The sequence below is a fragment of the Cetorhinus maximus genome, chromosome 32 (assembly GCF_964194155.1).
Source record: "Cetorhinus maximus chromosome 32, sCetMax3.hap1.1, whole genome shotgun sequence".
NCBI classification, from domain to species: domain Eukaryota; kingdom Metazoa; phylum Chordata; class Chondrichthyes; order Lamniformes; family Cetorhinidae; genus Cetorhinus; species Cetorhinus maximus.
In genome coordinates this window covers 20,904,632-20,931,899 of record NC_135910.1, presented here as the reverse complement: position 1 = coordinate 20,931,899, position 27,268 = coordinate 20,904,632, and the positions used below count along the sequence as shown (strand labels likewise).

The 27,268-nt window shown below is 50.1% G+C and overlaps 1 protein-coding gene across 2 annotated transcripts in view; it reads left to right on the top strand.

Moving 5' to 3' along the window:
- LOC144671382 (trafficking protein particle complex subunit 6b-like) overlaps positions 1-19,968 on the top strand; it is a 29,326-nt gene extending 9,358 nt beyond the window's left edge. Inside the window, exons 5-6 of one of the 2 annotated variants that reach the window (XM_078533258.1) lie at positions 1,169-1,262; positions 19,151-19,968. In XM_078533258.1, coding sequence (XP_078389384.1) covers positions 1,169-1,262; positions 19,151-19,155 — 99 coding nt within the window. In that variant the 3' untranslated portion in view covers positions 19,156-19,968. Of the gene's footprint in view, positions 1-1,168; positions 1,263-15,108; positions 16,261-19,150 lie in introns of those variants that run through there. The other variant, XM_078533257.1, reaches the window with a different exon arrangement.
- The last annotated feature ends 7,300 nt before the right edge of the window (positions 19,969-27,268 follow it).

Sequence of the window (27,268 nt, the reverse complement as noted above, 5' to 3'; positions counted from 1 at the left end):
AGGGAGTGTTGCACTGTCGGAGGATCAGTATTGAGGGAGTGCTGCACTGTTGGAGGATCAGTATTGAGGGAGTGCTGCACTGTTGGAGGATCAGTGCTGAGGGAGTGCTGCACTTTCAGAGGGTCAGTGCTGAGGGCGTGCTGCACTGGCAGAGGATCAGTATTGAGGGAGTGCTGCACTGTCGGAGGATCAGTATTGAGGGAGTGCTGCACTGTTGGAGGATCAGTGCTGAGGTAGTGCTGCACTGTCGGAGGATCAGTATTGAGGGAGTGGTGCACTGTTGGAGGATCAGTATTGAGGGAGTGTTGCACTGTTGGAGGGTCAGTGCTGAGGGAGTGCTGCACTGTTGGAGGATCAGTATTGAGGGAGTGCTGCACTGTCGGAGGATCAGTATTGAGGGAGTGCTGCACTGTCGGAGGATCAGTATTGAGGGAGTGCTGCACTGTCAGAGGAGCAGTATTGAGGGAGTGCTGCACTGTCGGAGGATCAGTGCTGAGGGCGTGCTGCACTGTCGGAGGATCAGTGCTGAGGGAGTGCTGCACTGTCAGAGGATCAATATTGAGGGAGTGCTGCACTATCAGAGGATCAGTATTGAGGGAGTGCTGCACTGTTGGAGGATCAGTATTGAGGGAGTGCTGCACTGTTGGAGGGTCAGTGCTGAGGGAGTGCTGCACTGTCGGAGGGTCAGTGCTGAGGGAGTGCTGCACTGTTGGAGGATCAGTATTGAGGGGGTACTGCACTGTTGGAGGATCAGTATTGAGGGAGTGCTGCACTGTCAGAGGATCAGTATTGAGGGAGTGCTGCACTGTCGGAGGGTCAGTATTGAGGGAGTGCTGCACTGGCAGAGGAGCAGTCCTTCACATGGAATGTTAAGTTGAGGCCTCACCTATCTTCTCAGGAGGATGTTAATGATCTCCTGGTGATATTGGAAGGCAAGGGTGGGGATTCTCCCAGTGTGCTGACTAACACTTTCTCCTCACCTACATCATGAAGAAATGATTAAATGATCATTAGCCTCATGGACTACAGTGTGGTGTAATATTCACTCGCAAAACAACAGTCACATCAAAAACAAAGCAGTAAAGTTATCACAGGGAGGGTGTGATGTGATAACTCACCTGGACATGTTTTAATGATTGTATTCTCAATGCTTTTGTTTTATTTTTAGTTCCTAGCATTCACCTGTGGGCTGGTGCGAGGGGCTTTATCCAACCTGGGTATCAACAGCACAGTCACTGCCGAAATTTCAGTGATGCCAGCATGTAAGTGGGTTTGGGTGGGAGGGGAGAGGTCACGATTGCTGTTTCTTTCCCAAAGGATCCCTTACACCATTCACACTCCAGGGCACACGCTCACCTGAGGTCTGTTCTCACTCAGCCGCTCCATTGTGTGATGAGATGTGGGTCTGTGTCCGTGATTCTCCCACATGGTGACGGGACGCGGGTCTGTGTCTGTGATTCCGCCACACGGTGACTGGTTGGGGGTCTGTGTTTTGATTCCCCCACAGGGTGACGGGACGTGGATCTGTGTCTGATTCCCTCACACAGTGATTGGTATGGGTCTGTGTCAGTGATTTCCCCACAGGGTGACAGGACATGGGTCTGTGTCTGATTCCCCCACACGGTGATGGGATGCGGGTCTGTGTCTGATTCACCCACAGGGTGACAGGACGTGAGTCTGTGTCAGTGATTCCCCCATACGGTGATGGGACGTGAGTCTGTGTCAGTGATTCCCCCACACAGTGATGGGACGTGGGTCTGTGTCAGTGATTCCCCCACACGGTGATGGGATGTGGGTCTGTGTCACTGATTCCCCCACACGGTGATGGGATGCGGGTCTGTGTCAGTGATTCCCCCACAGGGTGATGGGACGCGGGTCTGTGTCAGTGATTCCCCCACACGGTGATGGGATGTGAGTCTGTGTCAGTGATTCCCCCACAGGGTGATGGGATGTGGGTCTGTGTCAGTGATTCTGCCACACGGTGATTGGTATGGGTCTGTGTCAGTGATTCCCCCACAGGGTGATGGGACGTGGGTCTGTGTCAGTGATTCTCCCACACGGTGATGGGACGTGGGTCTGTGTCAGTGATACCCCCACACGGTGATGTGACGTGGGTCTGTGTCAGTGATTCCCCCACACAGTGATGGGATGTGTGTCTGTGTCAGTGATTCCCCCACACGGTGATGGGATGCGGGTCTGTGTCAGTGATTCCCCCACATGGTGATGGGATGCGGGTCTGTGTCTGATTACCCCACACGGTGATGGGATGTGGGTCTGTGTCAATGATTCCCCCACACGGTGATGGGACGCGGGTCTGTGTCAGTGATTCCCCCACACGGTGATGGGATGTGGGTCTGGGTCAGTGATTCCACCACACGGTGATGGGATGCGGGTCTGTGTCAGTGATTCCCCCACACGGTGATGGGATGTGGGTCTGTGTCACTTATTCCCCCACACGGTGATGGGATGCGGGTCTGTGTCAGTGATTCCCCCACATGGTGATGGGACGTGGGTTTGTGTCTGTGATTCCCCCACACGGTGATTGGTCTGGGTCTGTGTCAGTGATTCCCCCACACGGTGATTGGTATGGGTCTGTGTCAGTGATTTCCCCACACGGTGATGGGATGCGGGTCTGTGTCTGATTCCCCCACATGGTGATGGGATGCGGGTCTCTGTCTGATTCCCCCACACGGTGATGGGATGTGGGTCTGGGTCAATGATTCCCCCACACGGTGATGGGATGGGGTCTGTGTCAATGATTCCCCCACACGGTGATGGGATGTGGGTCTGTGTCTGATTCCCCCACATGGTGATGGGATGTGGGTCTGGGTCAATGATTCCCCCACACGGTGATGGGATGCGGGTCTGTGTCAATGATTCCCCCACACGGTGATGGGATGTGGGTCTGTGTCTGATTCCCCCACACGGTGATGGGATGTGGGTCTGTGTCAATGATTCCCCCACACGGTGATGGGACGCGGGTCTGTGTCAGTGATTCCCCCACACGGTGATGGGATGTGGGTCTGGGTCAGTGATTCCACCACACGGTGATGGGATGCGGGTCTGTGTCAGTGATTCCCCCACACGGTGATGGGATGTGGGTCTGGGTCAGTGATTCCACCACACGGTGATGGGATGCGGGTCTGTGTCAGTGATTCCCCCACACGGTGATGGGACATGGGTCTGTGTCACTTATTCCCCCACACGGTGATGGGATGCGGGTCTGTGTCAGTGATTCCCCCACATGGTGATGGGACGTGGGTTTGTGTCTGTGATTCCCCCACACGGTGATTGGTCTGGGTCTGTGTCAGTGATTCCCCCACACGGTGATTGGTATGGGTCTGTGTCAGTGATTCCCCCACACGGCGATTGGTATGGGTCTGTGTCAGTGATTCCACCACACGGTGATGGGATGTGGGTCTGTGTCTGTGATACCCCCACATGGTGATGGGACGCGGGTCTGTGTCTGATTCCCCCACACGGTGATGGGACGTGGGTCTGTGTCAATGATTCCCCCACACAGTGATGGGATGCGGGTCTGTGTCAGTGATTCCCCCACACGGTGATGGGACGCGGGTCTGTGTCAGTGATTCCCCCACACGGTGAAGCGACGTGGGTCTGTGTCAGTGATTCCCCCACACAGTGATGGGATGCGGGTCTGTGTCAGTGATTCCCCCACATGGTGATGGGATGCGGGTCTGTGTCAGTGATTCCCCCACACGGTGATGGGACGCGGGTCTGTGTCAGTGATTCCCCCACAGGGTGATGGGATGTGGGTCTGTGTCAGTGATTCCACCACACGGTGATGGGATGTGGGTCTGTGTCAGTGATTCCCTCACACGGTGATGGGATGCGGGTCTGTGTCAGTGATTCCCCCACACGGTGATGGGATGCGGGTCTGTGTCAGTGATTCTGCCACACGGTGATGGGATGCGGGTCTGTGTCTGTGATTCCCCCACACGGTGATGGGATGTGGATCTCTGTCAGTGATTCCCCCACACGGTGATTGGTATGGGTCTGTGTCAGTGATTCCCCCACAGGGTGATGGGACATGGGTCTGTGTCAATGATTCCCCCACACGGTGATGGGACGTGGGTCTGTGTCAGTGATACCCCCACACGGTGATGTGACGTGGGTCTGTGTCAGTGATTCCCCCACACAGTGATGGGATGTGTGTCTGTGTCAGTGATTCCCCCACACGGTGATGGGATGCGGGTCTGTGTCAGTGATTCCCCCACATGGTGATGGGATGCGGGTCTGTGTCTGATTCCCCCACACGGTGATGGGACGTGGGTCTGTGTCAGTGATTTCCCCACACGGTGATGGGATGCGGGTCTGTGTCTGATTCCCCCACATGGTGATGGGATGCGGGTCTCTGTCTGATTCCCCCACACGGTGATGGGATGTGGGTCTGTGTCAATGATTCCCCCACACGGTGATGGGATGCGGGTCCGTGTCAATGATTCCCCCACACGGTGATGGGATGTGGGTCTGTGTCTGATTCCCCCACATGGTGATGGGATGTGGGTCTGGGTCAATGATTCCCCCACACGGTGATGGGATGCGGGTCTGTGTCAATGATTCCCCCACACGGTGATGGGATGTGGGTCTGTGTCTGATTCCCCCACACGGTGATGGGATGTGGGTCTGTGTCAATGATTCCCCCACACGGTGATGGGACGCGGGTCTGTGTCAGTGATTCCCCCACACGGTGATGGGATGTGGGTCTGGGTCAGTGATTCCACCACACGGTGATGGGATGCGGGTCTGTGTCAGTGATTCCCCCACACGGTGATGGGATGTGGGTCTGTGTCACTTATTCCCCCACACGGTGATGGGATGCGGGTCTGTGTCAGTGATTCCCCCACATGGTGATGGGACGTGGGTTTGTGTCTGTGATTCCCCCACACGGTGATTGGTCTGGGTCTGTGTCAGTGATTCCCCCACACGGTGATTGGTATGGGTCTGTGTCAGTGATTCCCCCACACGGCGATTGGTATGGGTCTGTGTCAGTGATTCCACCACACGGTGATGGGATGTGGGTCTGTGTCTGTGATACCCCCACATGGTGATGTGACGCGGGTCTGTGTCTGATTCCCCCACACGGTAATGGGACGTGGGTCTGTGTCAATGATTCCCCCACACGGTGATGGGATGCGGGTCTGTGTCAGTGATTCCCCCACACGGTGATGGGACGCGGGTCTGTGTCAGTGATTCCCCCACACGGTGAAGCGACGCGGGTCTGTGTCAGTGATTCCCCCACACAGTGATGGGATGCGGGTCTGTGTCAGTGATTCCCCCACACGGTGATGGGATGCGGGTCTGTGTCAGTGATTCCCCCACACGGTGATGGGACGCGGGTCTGTGTCAGTGATTCCCCCACAGGGTGATGGGATGTGGGTCTGTGTCAGTGATTCCACCACACGGTGATGGGATGTGGGTCTGTGTCAGTGATTCCCTCACACGGTGATGGGATGCGGGTCTGTGTCAGTGATTCCCCCACACGGTGATGGGATGCGGGTCTGTGTCAGTGATTCTGCCACACGGTGATGGGATGCGGGTCTGTGTCTGTGATTCCCCCACACGGTGATGGGATGTGGATCTCTGTCAGTGATTCCCCCACACGGTGATTGGTCTGGGTCTGTGTCAGTGATTCCCCCACACGGTGATGGGATGTGGGTCTGTGTCAGTGATTCTGCCACACGGTGATGGGATGTGGGTCTCTGTCAGTGATTCCCCCACACGGTGATGGGATGTGGGTCTGGGTCAATGATTCCCCCACACGGTGATGGGATGAGGGTCTGTGTCAGTGATTCCACCACACGGTGATGGGATGTGGGTCTGTGTCAGTGATTCCCTCACACGGTGATGGGATGCGGGTCTGTGTCAGTGATTCCCCCACACGGTGATGGGATGCGGGTCTGTGTCAGTGATTCTGCCACACAGTGATGCGATGTGGGTCTGTGTCAGTGATTCTGCCACACGGTGATGGGATGTGGGTCTGTGTCAGTGATTCCCCCACACGGTGATGGGACGCGGGTCTGGGTCAATGATTCCCCCACACGGTGATGGGATGCGGGTCTGTGTCAATGATTCCCCCACACGGTGATGGGATGTGGGTCTGTGTCTGATTCCCCCACACGGTGATGGGATGTGGGTCTGGGTCAATGATTCCCCCACATGGTGATGGGATGCGGGTCTGTGTCAGTGATTCCCCCACACGGTGATGGGATGTGGGTCTGTGTCTGATTCCCCCACACGGTGATGGGATGTGGGTCTGGGTCAGTGATTCCACCACACGGTGATGGGATGTGGGTCTGTGTCAATGATTCCCCCACACGGTGATGGGATGTGGGTCTGTGTCAGTTATTCCCCCACACGGTGATGGGATGCGGGTCTGTGTCAGTGATTCCCCCACATGGTGATGGGACGTGGGTCTGTGTCTGTGATTCCCCCACACGGTGATTGGTATGGGTCTGTGTCAGTGATTCCCCCACACGGTGATTGGTATGGGTCTGTGTCAGTGATTCCCCCACACGGTGATGGGATGTGGGTCTGTGTCACTTATTCCCCCACACGGTGATGGGATGCGGGTCTGTGTCAGTGATTCCCCCACACGGTGATGGGATGTGGGTCTGTGTCAGTGATTCTGCCACACGGTGATGGGATGCGGGTCTGTGTCTGTGATTCCCCCACACGGTGATGGGATGTGGATCTCTGTCAGTGATTCCCCCACACGGTGATTGGTATGGGTCTGTGTCAGTGATTCCCCCACAGGGTGATGGGACATGGGTCTGTGTCAATGATTCCCCCACACGGTGATGGGACGTGGGTCTGTGTCAGTGATACCCCCACACGGTGATGTGACGTGGGTCTGTGTCAGTGATTCCCCCACACAGTGATGGGATGTGTGTCTGTGTCAGTGATTCCCCCACACGGTGATGGGATGCGGGTCTGTGTCAGTGATTCCCCCACATGGTGATGGGATGCGGGTCTGTGTCTGATTCCCCCACACGGTGATGGGACGTGGGTCTGTGTCAGTGATTTCCCCACACGGTGATGGGATGCGGGTCTGTGTCTGATTCCCCCACATGGTGATGGGATGCGGGTCTCTGTCTGATTCCCCCACACGGTGATGGGATGTGGGTCTGTGTCAATGATTCCCCCACACGGTGATGGGATGCGGGTCCGTGTCAATGATTCCCCCACACGGTGATGGGATGTGGGTCTGTGTCTGATTCCCCCACATGGTGATGGGATGTGGGTCTGGGTCAATGATTCCCCCACACGGTGATGGGATGCGGGTCTGTGTCAATGATTCCCCCACACGGTGATGGGATGTGGGTCTGTGTCTGATTCCCCCACACGGTGATGGGATGTGGGTCTGTGTCAATGATTCCCCCACACGGTGATGGGACGCGGGTCTGTGTCAGTGATTCCCCCACACGGTGATGGGATGTGGGTCTGGGTCAGTGATTCCACCACACGGTGATGGGATGCGGGTCTGTGTCAGTGATTCCCCCACACGGTGATGGGATGTGGGTCTGTGTCACTTATTCCCCCACACGGTGATGGGATGCGGGTCTGTGTCAGTGATTCCCCCACATGGTGATGGGACGTGGGTTTGTGTCTGTGATTCCCCCACACGGTGATTGGTCTGGGTCTGTGTCAGTGATTCCCCCACACGGTGATTGGTATGGGTCTGTGTCAGTGATTCCCCCACACGGCGATTGGTATGGGTCTGTGTCAGTGATTCCACCACACGGTGATGGGATGTGGGTCTGTGTCTGTGATACCCCCACATGGTGATGTGACGCGGGTCTGTGTCTGATTCCCCCACACGGTAATGGGACGTGGGTCTGTGTCAATGATTCCCCCACACGGTGATGGGATGCGGGTCTGTGTCAGTGATTCCCCCACACGGTGATGGGACGCGGGTCTGTGTCAGTGATTCCCCCACACGGTGAAGCGACGCGGGTCTGTGTCAGTGATTCCCCCACACAGTGATGGGATGCGGGTCTGTGTCAGTGATTCCCCCACACGGTGATGGGATGCGGGTCTGTGTCAGTGATTCCCCCACACGGTGATGGGACGCGGGTCTGTGTCAGTGATTCCCCCACAGGGTGATGGGATGTGGGTCTGTGTCAGTGATTCCACCACACGGTGATGGGATGTGGGTCTGTGTCAGTGATTCCCTCACACGGTGATGGGATGCGGGTCTGTGTCAGTGATTCCCCCACACGGTGATGGGATGCGGGTCTGTGTCAGTGATTCTGCCACACGGTGATGGGATGCGGGTCTGTGTCTGTGATTCCCCCACACGGTGATGGGATGTGGATCTCTGTCAGTGATTCCCCCACACGGTGATTGGTCTGGGTCTGTGTCAGTGATTCCCCCACACGGTGATGGGATGTGGGTCTGTGTCAGTGATTCTGCCACACGGTGATGGGATGTGGGTCTCTGTCAGTGATTCCCCCACACGGTGATGGGATGTGGGTCTGGGTCAATGATTCCCCCACACGGTGATGGGATGCGGGTCTGTGTCAGTGATTCCACCACACGGTGATGGGATGTGGGTCTGTGTCAGTGATTCCCTCACACGGTGATGGGATGCGGGTCTGTGTCAGTGATTCCCCCACACGGTGATGGGATGCGGGTCTGTGTCAGTGATTCTGCCACACAGTGATGCGATGTGGGTCTGTGTCAGTGATTCTGCCACACGGTGATGGGATGTGGGTCTGTGTCAGTGATTCCCCCACACGGTGATGGGACGCGGGTCTGGGTCAATGATTCCCCCACACGGTGATGGGATGCGGGTCTGTGTCAATGATTCCCCCACACGGTGATGGGATGTGGGTCTGTGTCTGATTCCCCCACACGGTGATGGGATGTGGGTCTGGGTCAATGATTCCCCCACATGGTGATGGGATGCGGGTCTGTGTCAGTGATTCCCCCACACGGTGATGGGATGTGGGTCTGTGTCTGATTCCCCCACACGGTGATGGGATGTGGGTCTGGGTCAGTGATTCCACCACACGGTGATGGGATGTGGGTCTGTGTCAATGATTCCCCCACACGGTGATGGGATGTGGGTCTGTGTCAGTTATTCCCCCACACGGTGATGGGATGCGGGTCTGTGTCAGTGATTCCCCCACATGGTGATGGGACGTGGGTCTGTGTCTGTGATTCCCCCACACGGTGATTGGTATGGGTCTGTGTCAGTGATTCCCCCACACGGTGATTGGTATGGGTCTGTGTCAGTGATTCCCCCACACGGTGATGGGATGTGGGTCTGTGTCACTTATTCCCCCACACGGTGATGGGATGCGGGTCTGTGTCAGTGATTCCCCCACATGGTGATGGGACGTGGGTTTGTGTCTGTGATTCCCCCACACGGTGATTGGTCTGGGTCTGTGTCAGTGATTCCCCCACACGGTGATTGGTATGGGTCTGTGTCAGTGATTCCCCCACACGGCGATTGGTATGGGTCTGTGTCAGTGATTCCACCACACGGTGATGGGATGTGGGTCTGTGTCTGTGATACCCCCACATGGTGATGGGACGCGGGTCTGTGTCTGATTCCCCCACACGGTGATGGGACGTGGGTCTGTGTCAATGATTCCCCCACACAGTGATGGGATGCGGGTCTGTGTCAGTGATTCCCCCACACGGTGATGGGACGCGGGTCTGTGTCAGTGATTCCCCCACACGGTGAAGCGACGCGGGTCTGTGTCAGTGATTCCCCCACACAGTGATGGGATGCGGGTCTGTGTCAGTGATTCCCCCACACGGTGATGGGATGCGGGTCTGTGTCAGTGATTCCCCCACAGGGTGATGGGACATGGGTCTGTGTCAATGATTCCCCCACACGGTGATGGGACGTGGGTCTGTGTCAGTGATACCCCCACACGGTGATGTGACGTGGGTCTGTGTCAGTGATTCCCCCACACAGTGATGGGATGTGTGTCTGTGTCAGTGATTCCCCCACACGGTGATGGGATGCGGGTCTGTGTCAGTGATTCCCCCACATGGTGATGGGATGCGGGTCTGTGTCTGATTCCCCCACACGGTGATGGGACGTGGGTCTGTGTCAGTGATTTCCCCACACGGTGATGGGATGCGGGTCTGTGTCTGATTCCCCCACATGGTGATGGGATGCGGGTCTCTGTCTGATTCCCCCACACGGTGATGGGATGTGGGTCTGGGTCAATGATTCCCCCACACGGTGATGGGATGCGGGTCTGTGTCAATGATTCCCCCACACGGTGATGGGATGTGGGTCTGTGTCTGATTCCCCCACATGGTGATGGGATGTGGGTCTGGGTCAATGATTCCCCCACACGGTGATGGGATGCGGGTCTGTGTCAATGATTCCCCCACACGGTGATGGGATGTGGGTCTGTGTCTGATTCCCCCACACGGTGATGGGATGTGGGTCTGTGTCAATGATTCCCCCACACGGTGATGGGATGTGGGTCTGGGTCAGTGATTCCACCACACGGTGATGGGATGCGGGTCTGTGTCAGTGATTCCCCCACACGGTGATGGGATGCGGGTCTGTGTCAGTGATTCCCCCACATGGTGATGGGACGTGGGTTTGTGTCTGTGATTCCCCCACACGGTGATTGGTCTGGGTCTGTGTCAGTGATTCCCCCACACGGTGATTGGTATGGGTCTGTGTCAGTGATTCCCCCACACGGCGATTGGTATGGGTCTGTGTCAGTGATTCCACCACACGGTGATGGGATGTGGGTCTGTGTCTGTGATACCCCCACATGGTGATGTGACGCGGGTCTGTGTCTGATTCCCCCACACGGTGATGGGACGTGGGTCTGTGTCAATGATTCCCCCACACGGTGATGGGATGCGGGTCTGTGTCAGTGATTCCCCCACACGGTGATGGGACGCGGGTCTGTGTCAGTGATTCCCCCACACGGTGAAGCGACGCGGGTCTGTGTCAGTGATTCCCCCACACAGTGATGGGATGCGGGTCTGTGTCAGTGATTCCCCCACACGGTGATGGGATGCGGGTCTGTGTCAGTGATTCCCCCACACGGTGATGGGACGCGGGTCTGTGTCAGTGATTCCCCCACAGGGTGATGGGATGTGGGTCTGTGTCAGTGATTCCACCACACGGTGATGGGATGTGGGTCTGTGTCAGTGATTCCCTCACACGGTGATGGGATGCGGGTCTGTGTCAGTGATTCCCCCACACGGTGATGGGATGCGGGTCTGTGTCAGTGATTCTGCCACACGGTGATGGGATGCGGGTCTGTGTCTGTGATTCCCCCACACGGTGATGGGATGTGGATCTCTGTCAGTGATTCCCCCACACGGTGATTGGTCTGGCTCTGTGTCAGTGATTCCCCCACAGGGTGATGGGACATGGGTCTGTGTCAGTGATTCTGCCACACGGTGATGGGATGTGGGTCTCGTCAGTGATTCCCCCACACGGTGATGGGATGTGGGTCTGGGTCAATGATTCCCCCACACGGTGATGGGATGCGGGTCTGTGTCAGTGATTCCCCCACAGGGTGATGGGATGTGGGTCTGTGTCAGTGATTGCACCACACGGTGATGGGATGTGGGTCTGTGTCAGTGATTCCCTCACACGGTGATGGGATGCGGGTCTGTGTCAGTGATTCTGCCACACGGTGATGGGATGTGGGTCTGTGTCAGTGATTCTGCCACACGGTGATGGGATGTGGGTCTGTGTCAGTGATTCCCCCACACGGTGATGGGACGCGGGTCTGGGTCAATGATTCCCCCACACGGTGATGGGATGCGGGTCTGTGTCAATGATTCCCCCACACGGTGATGGGATGTGGGTCTGTGTCTGATTCCCCCACACGGTGATGGGATGTGGGTCTGGGTCAATGATTCCCCCACACGGTGATGGGATGCGGGTCTGTGTCAGTGATTCCCCCACACGGTGATGGGATGTGGGTCTGTGTCTGATTCCCCCACACGGTGATGGGATGTGGGTCTGGGTCAGTGATTCCACCACACGGTGATGGGATGCGGGTCTGTGTCAATGATTCCCCCACACGGTGATGGGATGTGGGTCTGTGTCAGTTATTCCCCCACACGGTGATGGGATGCGGGTCTGTGTCAGTGATTCCCCCACACGGTGATGGGATGCGGGTCTGTGTCAGTGATTCCCCCACACGGTGAAGCGACGCGGGTCTGTGTCAGTGATTCCCCCACACAGTGATGGGATGCGGGTCTGTGTCAGTGATTCCCCCACACAGTGATGGGATGCGGGTCTGTGTCAGTGATTCCCCCACACGGTGATGGGACGCGGGTCTGTGTCAGTGATTCCCCCACACGGTGATGGGACGCGGGTCTGTGTCAGTGATTCCCCCACAGGGTGATGGGATGCGGGTCTGTGTCAGTGATTCTGCCACACGGTGATGGGATGTGGGTCTGTGTCTGTGATTCCCTCACACGGTGATGGGATGTGGATCTCTGTCAGTGATTCCCCCACACGGTGATTGGTCTGGGTCTGTGTCAGTGATTCCCCCACACGGTGATGGGATGTGGGTCTGTGTCAGTGATTCCGCCACACGGTGGTGGGATGTGGGTCTGTGTCAGTGATTCCCCCACACGGTGATGGGATGTGGGTCTGTGTCAGTGATTCTGCCACACGGTGATGGGATGCGGGTCTGTGTCAGTGATTCTGCCACACGGTGATTGGTCTGGGTCTGTGTCAGTGATTCCCCCACACGGTGATGGGATGTGGATCTGTGTCAGTGATTCTGCCACACGGTGATGGGATGTGGGTCTGTGTCAATGATTCTGCCACAAGGTGATGGGATGTGGGTCTCTGTCAGTGATTCCCCCACACGGTGATTGGTCTGGGTCTGTGTCAGTGATTCCCCCACACGGTGATGGGATGCGGGTCTGTGTCAGTGATTCCCCCACACGGTGATGGGATGTGGGTCTGTGTCGGTGATTCCCCCATACGGTGATGGGATGTGGGTCTGTGTCAGTGATTCTGCTACACGGTGATGGGATGCGGGTCTGTGTCTGTGATTCCCCCACACGGTGATGGGACGTGGGTCTGTGTCAGTGATTCCCCCACACAGTGATTGGTATGGGTCTGTGTCAGTGATTCCCCCACACGGTGATTGGTATGGGTCTGTGTCAGTGATTCTGCCACACGGTGATGGGATGCGGGTCTGTGTCAGTGATTCCCCCACACGGTGATGGGATGTGGGTCTGTGTCAGTGATTCCCCCATATGGTGATGGGATGTGGGTCTGTGTCAGTGATTCTGCCACACGGTGATGGGATGCGGGTCTGTGTCAGTGATTCCCCCACACGGTGATGGGATGCGGGTCTGTGTCTGTGATTCCCCCACACGGTGATGGGATGTGGGTCTCTGTCAGTGATTCCCCCACACGGTGATTGGTTTGGGTCTGTGTCAGTGATTCCCGCACACGCTGATGGGACGCGGGTCTGTGTCAGTGATTCCCCCACACGGTAATGGGACACGGGTTTATGTCAGTGATTCCCCCACACAGTGATTGCTATGGGTCTGTGTCAGTGATTCCACCACACGGTGATGGGATACAGGTCCGTGTCAGTGATTCCCCCACACGGTGATGGGACGCGGGTTTATGTCAGTGATTCCCCCACACAGTGATTGCTATGGGTCTGTGTCAGTGATTCCCCCACACAGTGATTGTTATGGGTCTGTGTCAGTGATTCCACCACACGGTGATGGGATGCAGGTCTGTGTCAGTGATTCCCCCACACGGTAATGGGACACGGGTTTATGTCAGTGATTCCCCCACGTCCCATCACCATGTGGGGGAATCACTGACACAGACCCGCATCCCATCACCGTGTGGGGGAATAACTGACACAGACCCACATCCCATCACCGTGTGGGGGAATCATTGACACAGACCCACATCCCATCCACATGGGTCTGTGTCAGTGATTCCACCACACGGTGATGGGATGCAGGTCTGTGTCAGTGATTCCACCACATGCCTTATTTCAGTTATACTCCATTACATAGTCACAGATGGAGACTGTACACTTCCCACAGGGAAAATAAACTAGGATCAATAGTTCTACAGCAGCAATGCTGGTTCGCGATTGATAGATCGATAATGAATGCTTATTGAGAAACTATTTGACTTCGCTCAAGTGGGCAACAGTGGCCACAGTCTCCCTTGGATTGCTGGTGTCCTCCTGTGCTACAGGACCAGCAGGAAGGCTACTCCTGACAGTAGACCTCAGCCATTGGGACAGGGCCAAGATGCAGAGAGTATAACATCTTTACAAAGAGAATTGGATAGCTATTTAAAAAGTGAAAAGGAGCAAGGAAATTGCATGAGCAGACAATGCTGGGTAAAAAGCTAGTACGGGCTGAAGCACAGTGGGCCACTCCCTCCGGAATAATTGTGGTCATTCACTGTGAAGTATAAAGCCTGCAGGAGCTGGGGACTACCACAGTAATCTCTGACAACACTAGATGGTGCTGTTATCTACTATAAACATGCATTTTCCTGTTCTCTTTAACCTCCTGTCTGGGCCTCAGGATACCAGCGAGTGTTCGGATACTCATCATCAATTTCATTCACAGCTCCCTTGACCCCACCTCCCCACCTCTGCCAAATCCCAATGCCCTCACTATCCCCTGGGTTTATTCCTCGCCCTCTCTCTCTACTCTGGGTTTATTCCTTGCTCTTTCTATGCCCTGGGTTTATTCCTCTCTGTCCCTCCCTCCCTTCCTCCGCCTCTCCCTCCCTTCCTGCGCCTCTCCCTCCCTTCCTCCGCCTCTCCCTCCCTTCCTCCGCCTCTCCCTCCCTTCCTCCGCCTCTCCCTCCCTTCCTCCGCCTCTCCCTCCCTTCCTCCGCCTCTCCCTCCCTTCCTCCGCCTCTCCCTCCCTTCCTCCGCCTCTCCCTCCCTTCCTCCGCCTCTCCCTCCCTTCCTCCGCCTCTCCCTCCCTCCCTCCGCCTCTCACTCCCTCCCTCCACCTCTCACTCCCTCCCTCCCTCCACCTCTCACTCCCTCCCTCCACCTCTCGCTCCCTCCCCCCGTGTCTCGCTCCCTCTCTGCCTAGTTTTTATTGCTTTTTTTCTTTGTATTTCAGGTAAATTTCACATTGTAATGCAGAAACCGTAGGACTATGATGTCCATCTGTGGAGTTTGAGGAACACAGAGGTGGCAGTGAAGCTGAAATTTAGATAGAGAGGAGAACTTGTGCCTTACCATTTCTGTTTAGTTGTTGAATGTTCCAGAAGATACATTTGTTATTTTTCAATGGGTTTGTGATTGGGTTTATAATGAAGATGAGGATAATATAATAAGGATTATAATGAGCCAAAGTCAATGAACTGGTGAAGGTGTCTGAAGTCGCCCGCTCAGGGTAATCACGTTGTGGGATCACAGCGTGTTATTAAGGTACAAACTCACAGGAAATATTTACCGGACATTCATTCTCAGGTGTCTCAACCTCTCCTCCTCCTTTTTCTTTCTCCTCTTCCCTGTTTATACACAAAAGGGACAGTATTAAGGCAGACCTGTCTGTATTGGACCCTGATAGATGGAATGAATTTTCCACAGGTTTGGACACCTCCTGTTGCCTCTCCATTTTAAAATATTCTTACATTCCCTCCCTGTTATGTTTAGAATTCTCCCTATCACCAGCTGAAGCATGTTCGGTGGAGTTTTATATGGTTTGTAGACCTCTCTGTGAATGCTGTTCTGATGCCCAATATCAAAGTAACCTCAGACACCACAGTTTAGTTCTAAGGACCGTTCCACACTCTACACATTGTACGGCCATCTCAGTCTAGTTACCGTGTGGATCCGTGGGAGACAGGCTAATGGTTGGCCTGAGAACATTACATCAGACATAATCACACGCAGCAGGGAGATCGGGGACGGGGGGCCATCCTGTGTGGTTACTGCCCTTATATCTTGGCCCTGGTTTGCATCACGATGTAAGCATGTTGAACGGTCAAGAGAGCAGCTGAACTTCAGTCTGCCCCTTTAGGTGTTCGGTGCTTGGGCTGTTACACCCGTGAGAAGGTCACATTGAAAAGGAGCCATTGGCAAATAAAGAAGCCAAAAGAGCCCAAATCATTTGGTTAGTTCCTGCGTTCACTGTGTGAGTGCTTCACTTTGTTAGCTCTTTGCTTCCCACTACTACTCTGTTTAGTCTGATTTTTACTAAAAACAATTGCTGTATTTGTTCATGCACAAGCCAAATTTAGCGATTAAAATGCATCTCAACCACTAATTATTCTGAATGACTGCTTTATTGTAGGGAATAAATAAAATTTGTGACTCTCAAATAGTTTAGAGACTTTAATTTAAACAGTATTTGTATTTATTGAGAATTTCCAAGAAGTGAATTGCTTCTGGAGTTGCACTGGAATGGAACATGGCAGACATTTTGAACAGAGCAACGTGCCATGATCATCAATCAGTTTTTGGTTGAGGGAGGAATGTTGGCCAGAACACCAGGAGAATTCCTTGCTCTTTGAATAGTATTGTAGGATTTTTAACATGCACTTGATCTGTTGAACAACCCTTCCTTTGCAGTGCAGTGCTTTCTCAGTACTGCCCCTCCAACAGAGCAATGCTCCCTCAGTGCTGCCCCTCCGACTGTGCAGCAGTCCCTCAGTGCTGCCCCTCCAACTGTGCAGGAGTCCCTCAGTGCTGCTCCTTCAACAGTGCTGCAATCCCTCAGTTCTGCCCCACCGACAGTGCAGCAGTCCCTCAGTGCTGCTCCTTCAACAGTGCTGCAATCCCTCAGTTCTGCCCCTCCGACAGTGCAGCAGTCCCTCAGTACTGCCCCTCCGACAACGCAGTACTCCCTCAGTACTGACCCTCCGACAGTGCAGCACTTTCTCATTATTGATCCTCCAGCAGTGCAGCACTCCCTCAGTACTGACCCTCCAATAATGCAGCACTCTCTGTTGGTTCTTTTGCCAATCAATATTCTCTGGTTCTTGACCCATCTGCCAATTGGAATAATTTCTTTCTATCTACTAGGGTAGGATTAGTAAGTTTGCGGATGACACAAAGATTGGCCGGGTGGTTAACAGTGACGTTGAGTGTCTTGGGCTACAGGAAGATATAGACGGGATGGTCAAATGGACAGATAAGTGGCAGATAGAATTTAACCCTGAAAAGTGTGAGGTGATACACTTTGGAAGGAGTAATTTGACAAGGAAGTATTCAATGAACGGCATGACACTAGGAAGTTCTGAGGAGCAAAGGGACCTTGGCGTGTGTGTCCATAGATCTCTGAAGGCAGAGGGGCATGTTAGTGGGGTGGTGAAAAAGGCATATGGGACACTTGCCTTTATCAATCGAGGCATAGATTACAAAAGTAAGGAGATAATTTTGGAGGTGCATAGAACCTTGGTGAGGTCACAGCTGGAGTACCGTGTGCAGTTCTGGTCGCCACATTATAGGAAGGATGTGATTGCACTGGAGGGGGTGCAGAGGAGATTCACCAGGATGTTGCCTGGGATGAAACATTTAAGTTATGAAGAGAGGTTGGATAGACTTGGGTTGTTTTCGCTGGAGCAGAGAAGACTGAGGGGCAACCTGATCGAGGTGTACAAGATTATGAGGGGCATGGACAGGGTGGATAGGGAGCAGCTGTTCCCCTTAGTTGAAGGGTCAGTCACAAGGGGACATAAGTTCAAGGTGAGGGGCAGGAGGTTTAGGGGGGATGTGAGGCAAAACTTTTTTACCCAGAGGGTGGTGACGGTCTGGAATGCGCTGCCTGAGAGGGTGGTGGAGGCGGGTTGCCTCACCTCCTTTAAAAAGTATCTGGATGAGCACTTGGCACATCATAACATTCAAGGCTATGGGCCAAGCTCTGGTAAATGGGATTAGGTAGGTAGGTCAGGTGTTTCTCACGTGTCAGTGCAGACTCGATGGGCTGAAGGGCTTCTTCTGCACTGTGATTCTGTGATACTCTATCCAGACCCCTCATGATTTTGAACACCTCTAACAAATCTCCTCTCAACCTTTTTTCCAAGGAGAGCCACCCTAGCTTCTCCAATCTATCCACGCAACTGAAGTTCCTCATCCCTGGAACTATCCTTGTAAAGCTTTTTGCCCTGTCTAAATTCCTTACAGCCTTTCTAAAGTGTGGTTCCCAAAATTGGACACAATACTGCAATTGAGGCTGAACCAGTGTTTTCTAAAAGTTCACCATAACTTCCTTGCTTTTGTATTCCATGCTTCTGTTTATAAAGTTCAGCGTCCTATATGCCTTTTTTAACTACTTTCTCAACCTGCCCTGCCACATTCAATGACTTATTTTTTGTTCATTCATGGGATGTGGGCGACGCTGGCTAAGCCAACATTTATTGCCCATCCCTAGTTGCCCTTGAGAAGGTGGTGGTGAGCTGCCATCTTGAACTGCTGCAGTCCATGTGGTGTAGGTACACCTAAAGTGAAGTTAGGAAGGGAGTTCCAGGATTTTGACCCAGTGACAGTGAAGGAACAGCGATATATTTCAAAGTCAGGATGGTGAGTAACTTGGAGGGGAACTTGCAGGTGGCGGTGTTCCCGTGTGTCTGCTGCCCTTGTCCTTCTAGATGGCAATGGTTGTGGGTTTGGAAGGCGCTATTTAACGAGCCTTGGTGAGTTATGGTGCATGTATACCTACAGGCCCATCTGTTACTGCACCTCCCTTTAGAATTGTACCCTTCATTTTATATGGTCTCCTCATTCTGTCACCAAAATATCACTTCACACTTGTCTGAATTAAGTTTCATCTGCCACCTATCCACCCATTCCAGCAGCCTATGTCCCACACTCTCCTCCTCCAGCTCACAACTCTACTGCCATCAGATGTCATTATAATATGGTACATTTCCCAACCTGAAGAAGCTTCAAAACTCCCCTCTGTAACACCCAAATATTGATGATGTTTTGCAGTCATTCCAATTTAATATTATCATTAGTTTACCTCAAGTTTGTGAATATATGATCAAAATGAAAGTGAAAGGTTAATACCAGCAAAAGTGAAGGATCAAAAGACTTCTGTCCTTTAATAGCTGTTAGGGTCAGGATTAAATGAGCACAGAGTGTCATTTGCAGTTCCTGCATTTAGCTGAGCTCCAAGTACCTTGTCTTTTCACACACTTTTCTTTGATCTGTAGGTTGACTGCCTTGGATCACCTGCCCAACAAGACTCCCAACATTAGCAACCAACTCTGACCAGGCCTTTAAACCCCTATCCCTCTCACCAGGCCAGGGTTCAGTTCCTTTAGGTAGTTGATCATTCATTTGGAAATGAGGAAGAGCTGCCATCACCCCCAATCGCTCACCATTTCCAATTTTCCTGGAATGCAAGCACAATAATGGAAATGCAGCCACAGCAGTCCTAGAATAAATAAATCCCTTTCCAGTGTTTTGGCTCCCCATTCACCTCCTCCTACAGCACCGTCCAGAGTTCTACACTGTTCTGGTGAGACAGCAGTTTACCTTTTTTCCTCTAACCTGGTGCTTATAGGTTTGCTGTTCATGGTTTGGTCTACAGCAAACTGAGGAGATTGTTAAACACTGCATTCTATCCACAAGTGCATCCCTGGACTCTGTCATTTCCCTCTTTAATTCCCCATCACACTTGCACTTTGACTGTCTTTGATCTTGTATGCTGTTCCAAAGAAGTTCAAGGAAGCTACTCTGTGTACAAACCATGGGTGATCTGGTTTGTCTCGGCTGTCAGTTCATCCATTGCAGTTGAATTGCCTGCCTCGCTCGCACATGAAGAATGGCCGCTTCAGTTCAGGATTTTGACCAGAATGAGTTAGCAACTTCAGCAGAGAGCAGGAGGGCCAATTACATGTTTAGAAGTGATTTGAAAATTAGATATTTAGAAGCCTGTTCCTATTTCTTATGTTCTTAAAAACCATCTTGTAAAGAATGATTTATTTTGCTTGTTGGAAAATATTAGTAAACCATCAGTTTGTTGGAGGCAAGGTATGAGTCACTGGCAGAGAATGAATGTATTAATTCCATTAGCTCACAGGCTAATCTGTCTTTGAAAGCTATACCTTCCTATTCTGTAAACTGCCTTACAGCAGAAAAGCAAAGATTATGGGCTGGATTTTCAGTCAGGAAGACTCCACGGACCTTTAAAAATGGCGGGCAGGACCTGGGTACAGAAGTCCCACCCCCATTTCCAACAGGTCCAATTTTTGCCAGTAGGGGAATGGGGATGGGGCTTGATTCACACAGGCAGGAAACTTAAACTCAGCTGGGCCATTTGAACTCAGTTCTGAATTCAAATAGATGCCATTTTGGCTTTTACAGGTGCCTTAACCTTCAGTGTGGGAGTCACAAAATGATGGAGTAGATGTAAACATTCTTGAAGGGCACATAAGATCCATCTAACTGTCGTGGTCTGAAGATTTTCAAATCCCCTGCTCTTTAAACTGTAAAAGAAAAGCTGCAGCTGTCAGTGAGTTTAAAAAAAATCTGCTCAACTGCTTTGATTGACAAGTGTAAGTTAGAAAAAACAGTAGGGTCTGGTCATGCAGTTTCGATAGAGCTCTTTATTGACATCTTTCCAAGGGCTACATTATGTAATTATGAATGTTTGGCTGAGTTTCAAAATCTACAATTATCTCAGCAAGGGGTTGAGAGTTCACAATTTGATTGACAGCTTAAAGAGGCTATAAAAGAATCTTTGATATGAAGTATGAATAAAAGATTGTTTGTTTTTATAAGAGATTAACCACAGGAGGAGATTTAAAAGCTTTGAATAGATTTTATGAATGGGATTTTTTTTTCATTATCAAGTGTGTAGGAGTGAGAGCTGCATTAGACTATTGGAAGTTTTTTTAAATCTCCACATGACTCTTGATGTCTACCCATAGTGGATACTGGTTGGGTGGCTATGGAGGTAGTATGGAGGGTATGAAAGACCATGGGGAATGGATGAGAGCCATGAGTTGGCATGGAGAGTATGAGGAGCCACATGGGGTGTTGAGGCAATGAGAGGGGTGAGGGCTAGAAGGCCTAGCATCTTCTAAAACAACTGGGATGAAGTTCCAGAGAACCAACATGAGCCTTCTAAACAGCCCACCTTGGCATTTGTCAGTCCCCATAGCTACCTACACCCTGTTTCTCGGGTTGGCAGGTCTGACGCTATCCCACACCCTCTATGTTCCACTCCACGGAGTGAAAATCACACGTTTCAGGCTACTTTTTACTGAGGCAGGTCTGCTGAGTCAGGAAATTCCTGACCTGAGCTGCCTACCTACCTCCGGCTCTTTTTGTTGTATTTGAGGCCAGTTTGAATCAACATGATAAAATCAATATTATACAGGATGTCTGAGAAGCTAACATAGAGGGACCACAAAAAGGTCATTGTTACTAAATACTGATTTGTTTGATCAATGCTTCACTTAACTGAACCTTCAGACTTCCGAAATATTCTTCAGTTTACAGACTCTAACCCTTTCAGAAGCATATTTCTCCTCCTTCCTCACAAACTACTGTTTTAATTTAATATGCATTTATGTATCACATTAGCAGCATCTCAAGGTACTTCAGATCAAATTAATTACTTGGAACTGTAGTGACTTGTTATTTAGGCAAAGACTGAGACTGATTGGATTTGGCTATGATTCTTCTCATTTTCGATTAGCTTACTAACACTATGCAGGTTGAGTCCTCTACATGAGGAATTGTGGGCAATAGCAGCAGCTATTTCACACAAGTGACCTGGAATGACTAATACATTTTTTTTTGATGTTGTTGGTTGAGAATGTAATGTCCAATGTCTCCTTTAAAAATAATCACAGGATATTCAACATCCACCTAAGCTATACCAGCACCTCCACTCACTCCCCCCTCCAAAGGATGGGAATTCCAACACTCTCACAGCATCACACAGCAATGTTAGCCTGAATTATCCCCTTAAATTGGGAAGCTGAGTTTGAACTGACCAAGTCTAGCAGGAAGGTTTACAAGAATGGTTCCAGGGTTGAGAAACTTCAGCTATGAGGATAGATTGGGACTGTTCTCCTTGGAGATAAGAAGTCTAAGAGGAGATTCGATAGAGATGTTCACAATCATGAGGGGGCTGGACAGAGTAGATAGGGAGAAGCTGTTCCCACTCGTAAAATGATCAAGAATGAGAGGGCACAGATTTAAAGTGATTTGCAAAAGAAGCAAATATGATGTAAGAAAAAACCTTTTCACACAACAAGTGGTTCAGGGCTGGAACGCACTGCCTGGAAGTGTGGTGGAGGCAGGTTCAATCAAGGCATTCAAGAGGGCGTTAGATGATTATTTGTTTCTATTCAATCTGTAAGCGTACGGGGAAAAGGCAGGGCAATGGCACTAGGTCATAATGCTCATTTGGAGAGCCAGTGCAGACACGATGGGCTGAATGGCCTCATCCTGTGCCGTTAAAATTCTGTGATTCTGTGAATGCAGTAGGTATCGAGAACCATGTTCCAGGGTTTCGTTACTGCCAAGATTGTGAACAGTGTGAGAGAAGATGAGGTAAATTAGGAAGTCATCATTTTGTTTGGATGGTGTAGGGGAAACCTAATCCCAATCCTTGAGCACTTGATGCTGACAGCAATGACACTGCTTATTTTACTGAGCACAAAATATTGGCCACCAAAAAGTAAATCCTTCCTACATATTAAACTTCAATTTGCACCTCATAAAATATGAGCATGCTATTTTCCTTCAGGCCTACAAACTCCATGTCCTGGATGTAAGTCATTTCTAGCCTGAGCTTGAAGGCAGGATTCAGGAAGACCACAGAAGAAGGAAATGGTCTCCAACATACTCAGCTGTTTCCTGGCATGCAACTTATCCATTACCCTGATCCTTTTTTCATCTACAAATTTCATCTACAAACTTCTGTAAAATTATCTGATTAATTTTCTCTTTTCTAATGAAAACTATTTTAAACAGTTTCTTGAGGCAACAACATAATTTAATGAATGAGCAGAAAAGTTATGAAAGATTATCATTACCAATCTAGTTTTCAGTGGTCAAAGTGCAGTGAGTGGTGAAGAGCATTTTCTGTGTGATACACAGTCGACAGAGACCAGGGCTCGCGAAAGGGTTACCTGAGCCAGAGAAGAGATTTGAGACTTGTCAAGAAAAGCTGCAAGATTAGTGCATACAAAGGTCAGGTGGTGGGGTACGAGTGGTGGGGAGGGAGGAGGCAAAAGCCATCCATGAGGCAGTGTACCCTCACACACCTCCCCCTCACACTCTCTGGTGATGCTCCAAAAGACAGCAGATATCCTTGACTCATCGCAACCTCAACTCACCAGCAAATTAACTTTATAACTCAAAATGTCCTCTGCTCAGGAACTGGTCACATTTCCATTTAAGGGGCAGCAGGAATCCCAGACTCATCTCATGTTGCCAAAACTCTCTACAAGAAATATTTCCTGCCAATCTTTTGCCTTTCTAGGCATCTGCTCCAGTTCTATCTTCCCAACTTATTTCAAGTAACCTTGTTAACTGTAAGACAACCAATTCTTTCACCATTTAAAAGCCAATGGAAGAGAAGGGAAGATTTAAGAACTGAGGCTCTGATGAAGGATATTCCACTAACATTAACCCCTGATAAAGCAAAGAAATCTAGTGCTCAAAATTTAAAAACAGTTATCCAGCTGGGGTTGGGAGATGTCTAGGAGTGACTGTAGTGGTAGGATTTCTCTTGGACCATAGTGAATATATAATTGTGAGATGATAGTGAATGGATAATAATGAATTCCATCATTGATGAGCTCTGCTTGAAGCATGGATTGGAGTCCTGTCTTTCTCCACAGTTACATGATCCAGGAAACTGCTAATATTAAACTTGCAGAATAATCCACTCCACATCGTCTCCAGATTTTCCCACCTTCTGCAATAATTAGTCTTTAAAAACCCATCTTGCTGTCTCCTAAGCACTACTACTTGATTTAATTTAAGTATAGTAAGGGGGATTGACATTGTTCTCTATAGCAAAGAGCTAGAGTCCAGTTGGCTTTGTTGCCTGTCCGGTGCTAGGGTTCTGGACATCTGCTCAGGGCTGGAGAGGAACTTGCAGTGGGAGGGGGAGGATCCAGTGGTGGTGGCCCATGTAGGTACCAACAACATAGGCAGGATGAGGAAGGAGGCTTTGCAAAGTCAGTATGAGGAGCCAGGCACCAAATTAAGAAGCAGAATCTCAAAGGTAATAATTTCTGGATTATTATCTGAGCCACGTGCAAATTGGCACAGGACAAATAAGATTAAGGAAATGAATGCGTGGCTCAAAGACTGGGTGTGGGTGAAGTGGATTCCGGTTCGTGGGGCACTGGCACCAGTACTGGGGAAAGTGGGATCTGTACCATTGGGACGGTTTACACCTGAACCATGCTTGGGCTGGTGTCCTCGTGCGCTGCCTAACTAGGGAGTTACAGAGGGTTTTAAACTGAATAGTGGGGGCAAGGTGTGGTAAACCAAAGAGTAGAGACAAGGCAAGAGAGACAGGTATTAATATGGGAAATGAAAAACAGACTATAACAGGAAGGGACAGAGATACAAATCTAAGAGTAAATCAGCAGATAAGGCGAAACGCTACCAAAATAAGAAGACAAAACTAAAGGCTCTGTATCTAAACGCACGTAGCATTCAAAACAAAACAGATGAACTGACAGTGCAAATAGAAATAAATAAATATAATCTGATAACCATTACAGAGACATGGCTACAGGATGACATAGATTGGGACACGAATATTGAAAGGTATGTGACATTTAGGAAGGCCAGAAAGTTAGGAAAATGTGGAGGGGTGACTCTGTTAATTAATGATGATATTAGCACTTTAGAGAGGGATGACCTAAGTTCAGGAAACCAGGATGTAGAAGTGGTTTGGGTTGAGATGAAGAATGATAAAGGCAAGAAGTCACTTGTGGGAGTGGAGTACATGCCCCCTAATTGTAACTACACGGTAGGACAGTGTATAAAAGATGAGATAATTGGAGCTTTCCAGAAATATACAGCAATAATCATGGCGGATTTTAATCTACATATAGACTGGAAAAACCAGATGGGAAAAGGTAGCATAGATGAGTTCATAGAATGTTTTCGATATAGTTTCTTAGAACAGCACATTCTGGAGCCAACCAGAGAGCAGACTATACTAGACCTGGTATTGTGCAACGAGATAAGATTAATTGACAACCTAGTGAAGGCACCCCTAGGTAGCAGTGATCATAATATGACTGACTTTTTCATTCATTTTGAGGGAGAAACGAGTGCATCTAAAACTAGCATTTTAAACTTAAATAAGGACAATTATGAGGGCATGAAAGCAGAGCTAGCTAAAGTGAACTGGCAAATGAGATTAAGGGACACGTCAATAGAAAAAGCATATAATTACGCAAAGATGGGTGGCAGGTCAGAAGATTGGAAAGAATATAAAGAGCAGCAAAGAATGATAAAAATATTAATAAGGAGGGAAAAAATAGAGTTTGAGAGAAAGCTAGCTAGTAAAATAAAGATGGATAATAAGAGTTTCTATAGATATTTCAATAAGAAAAGTGTTAATAAAGTGAGTGTTGGTTTTATAGAGAGTGCGTCTGGGGAACTGATAATGGGAAGTAGGAAGATGGCGAATGAATTAAACAGGTATTTTTCTTCAGTCTTCACTATGGAGGACACAAGTAACACCCTGGAAATAACTGTAAATCAGGAAATGGAAGGGAGGGAGGAACTCAGGAAAATTACAATCACCAGGGAAGTGGGTACTGAGCAAATTGCTGGGGCTGTGATGCTGACAAATCCCTAAGTCTGGATGGACTTCACCCTAAGGTCTTGAAAGAGGTGGCTAGTGAGATAGTTGATGCATTGTATTTAATTGTCCAATATTCCCTCGATTTGGGGAAGTTTCCATTAGATGGGAAAATACCAAATATAACTCCTTTATTCAAAAAGGGAGGGAGAAAGAAAGCAAGAAACTATAAGCCAGTTAGCCTAACATGTGAAGCTGTTAGAAGCTATTATTAAAGATGTTATAGCAGGGCACTTAGAAAATTCAAGGCAAACAGACAGAGTCAACATGCTTTTGTAAAAGGGAAATCATATTTAACCAATTTATTGGCGTTCTTTTAAGGAGTCACATGTGCTGTGGATAAAGGGAAACTGGTGAATATACTGTACTTAGATTTCCAGAAGGCATTTGATAAAGTGCCACATAAAGTTTATTAGAGAAAATATAATCTCACGGCGTAGGGAGTAACATATTGGCATGGATAGAAGATTGGCTGGCTAACAGGAAGCAGAGAGTTGGCATAAATGGGTTTTTTTCTGGTTGGCAGGATGTGACGAGTGGTGATCAGTGACAGGGATCAGTGCTGGGACCTCAACTTTTTACAATTTATATAAATGACTTGGATGAAGGGTCCGAAGGTATGGTGGCTAAATTTGCTGACAACACAAAGATAGGTAGAAAAGTAAATTATGAAGAGGACGTAAGGAGGCTACAAAGTGACATAGATAGGTTAAGTGAGTGGGCAAATATCTGGCAAATGGAGTATAATGTAGGCAAAAGTGAAATCATTCATTTTGGCAAAAAGAATAAAAAAGAAGCTTATTATCTAAATAGTGAGAGATTGACGAGCTCTGAGACCTGGGGGTCCTAGTGCACAAAAGGCTAAAATGCAGGATATTAGGAAAGCTAATAGAATGTCATAATCTATTGTGAGGGGAATTGATTACAAAAGTAGGGAGGTTATGCTTCAGTTGTACAGAGCACTGGTGAGACCATGTCGGGAGTATTGTGTACAGTATTGGTCTCCTTATTCAAAGAAAGATGTAAATGCATTAGAAGTAGCTCAGAGAAGGTTTATTAGACCAATACCAGGAATGAGTGGGTAGTCTGAGGAGGAAAGATTGGATGGTTTAGGCTTGTATCCACTGGAATTTATAAGAGTAATAGGCGACTTAATTGAAACCTTTAAGATCCTGAGGGCTCTTGACAGGGTGGATGGGAGAGGATGTTTTCTCTTGTGGGAGAATCTAGAACCAGGGGTCACTGTTTAAAAATAAGGTGTCGCCCATTTAAGACAGATGAGAATTTTTTTCTTTCATATGGTTATGAGTCTTTGGAATTCTCTTCCTCAAAAGGCAGTGGAAGCAGAGTCACTGAATATTTTTAAGGCAGAGCTAGATAGATTATTGATTAACAAGGGGGTGTGAAAGGTTATCAGGGATAAGCAGGAATGTGGGGTTGAGGTTACATTCAGATCAGCCATGATCTTATTGAA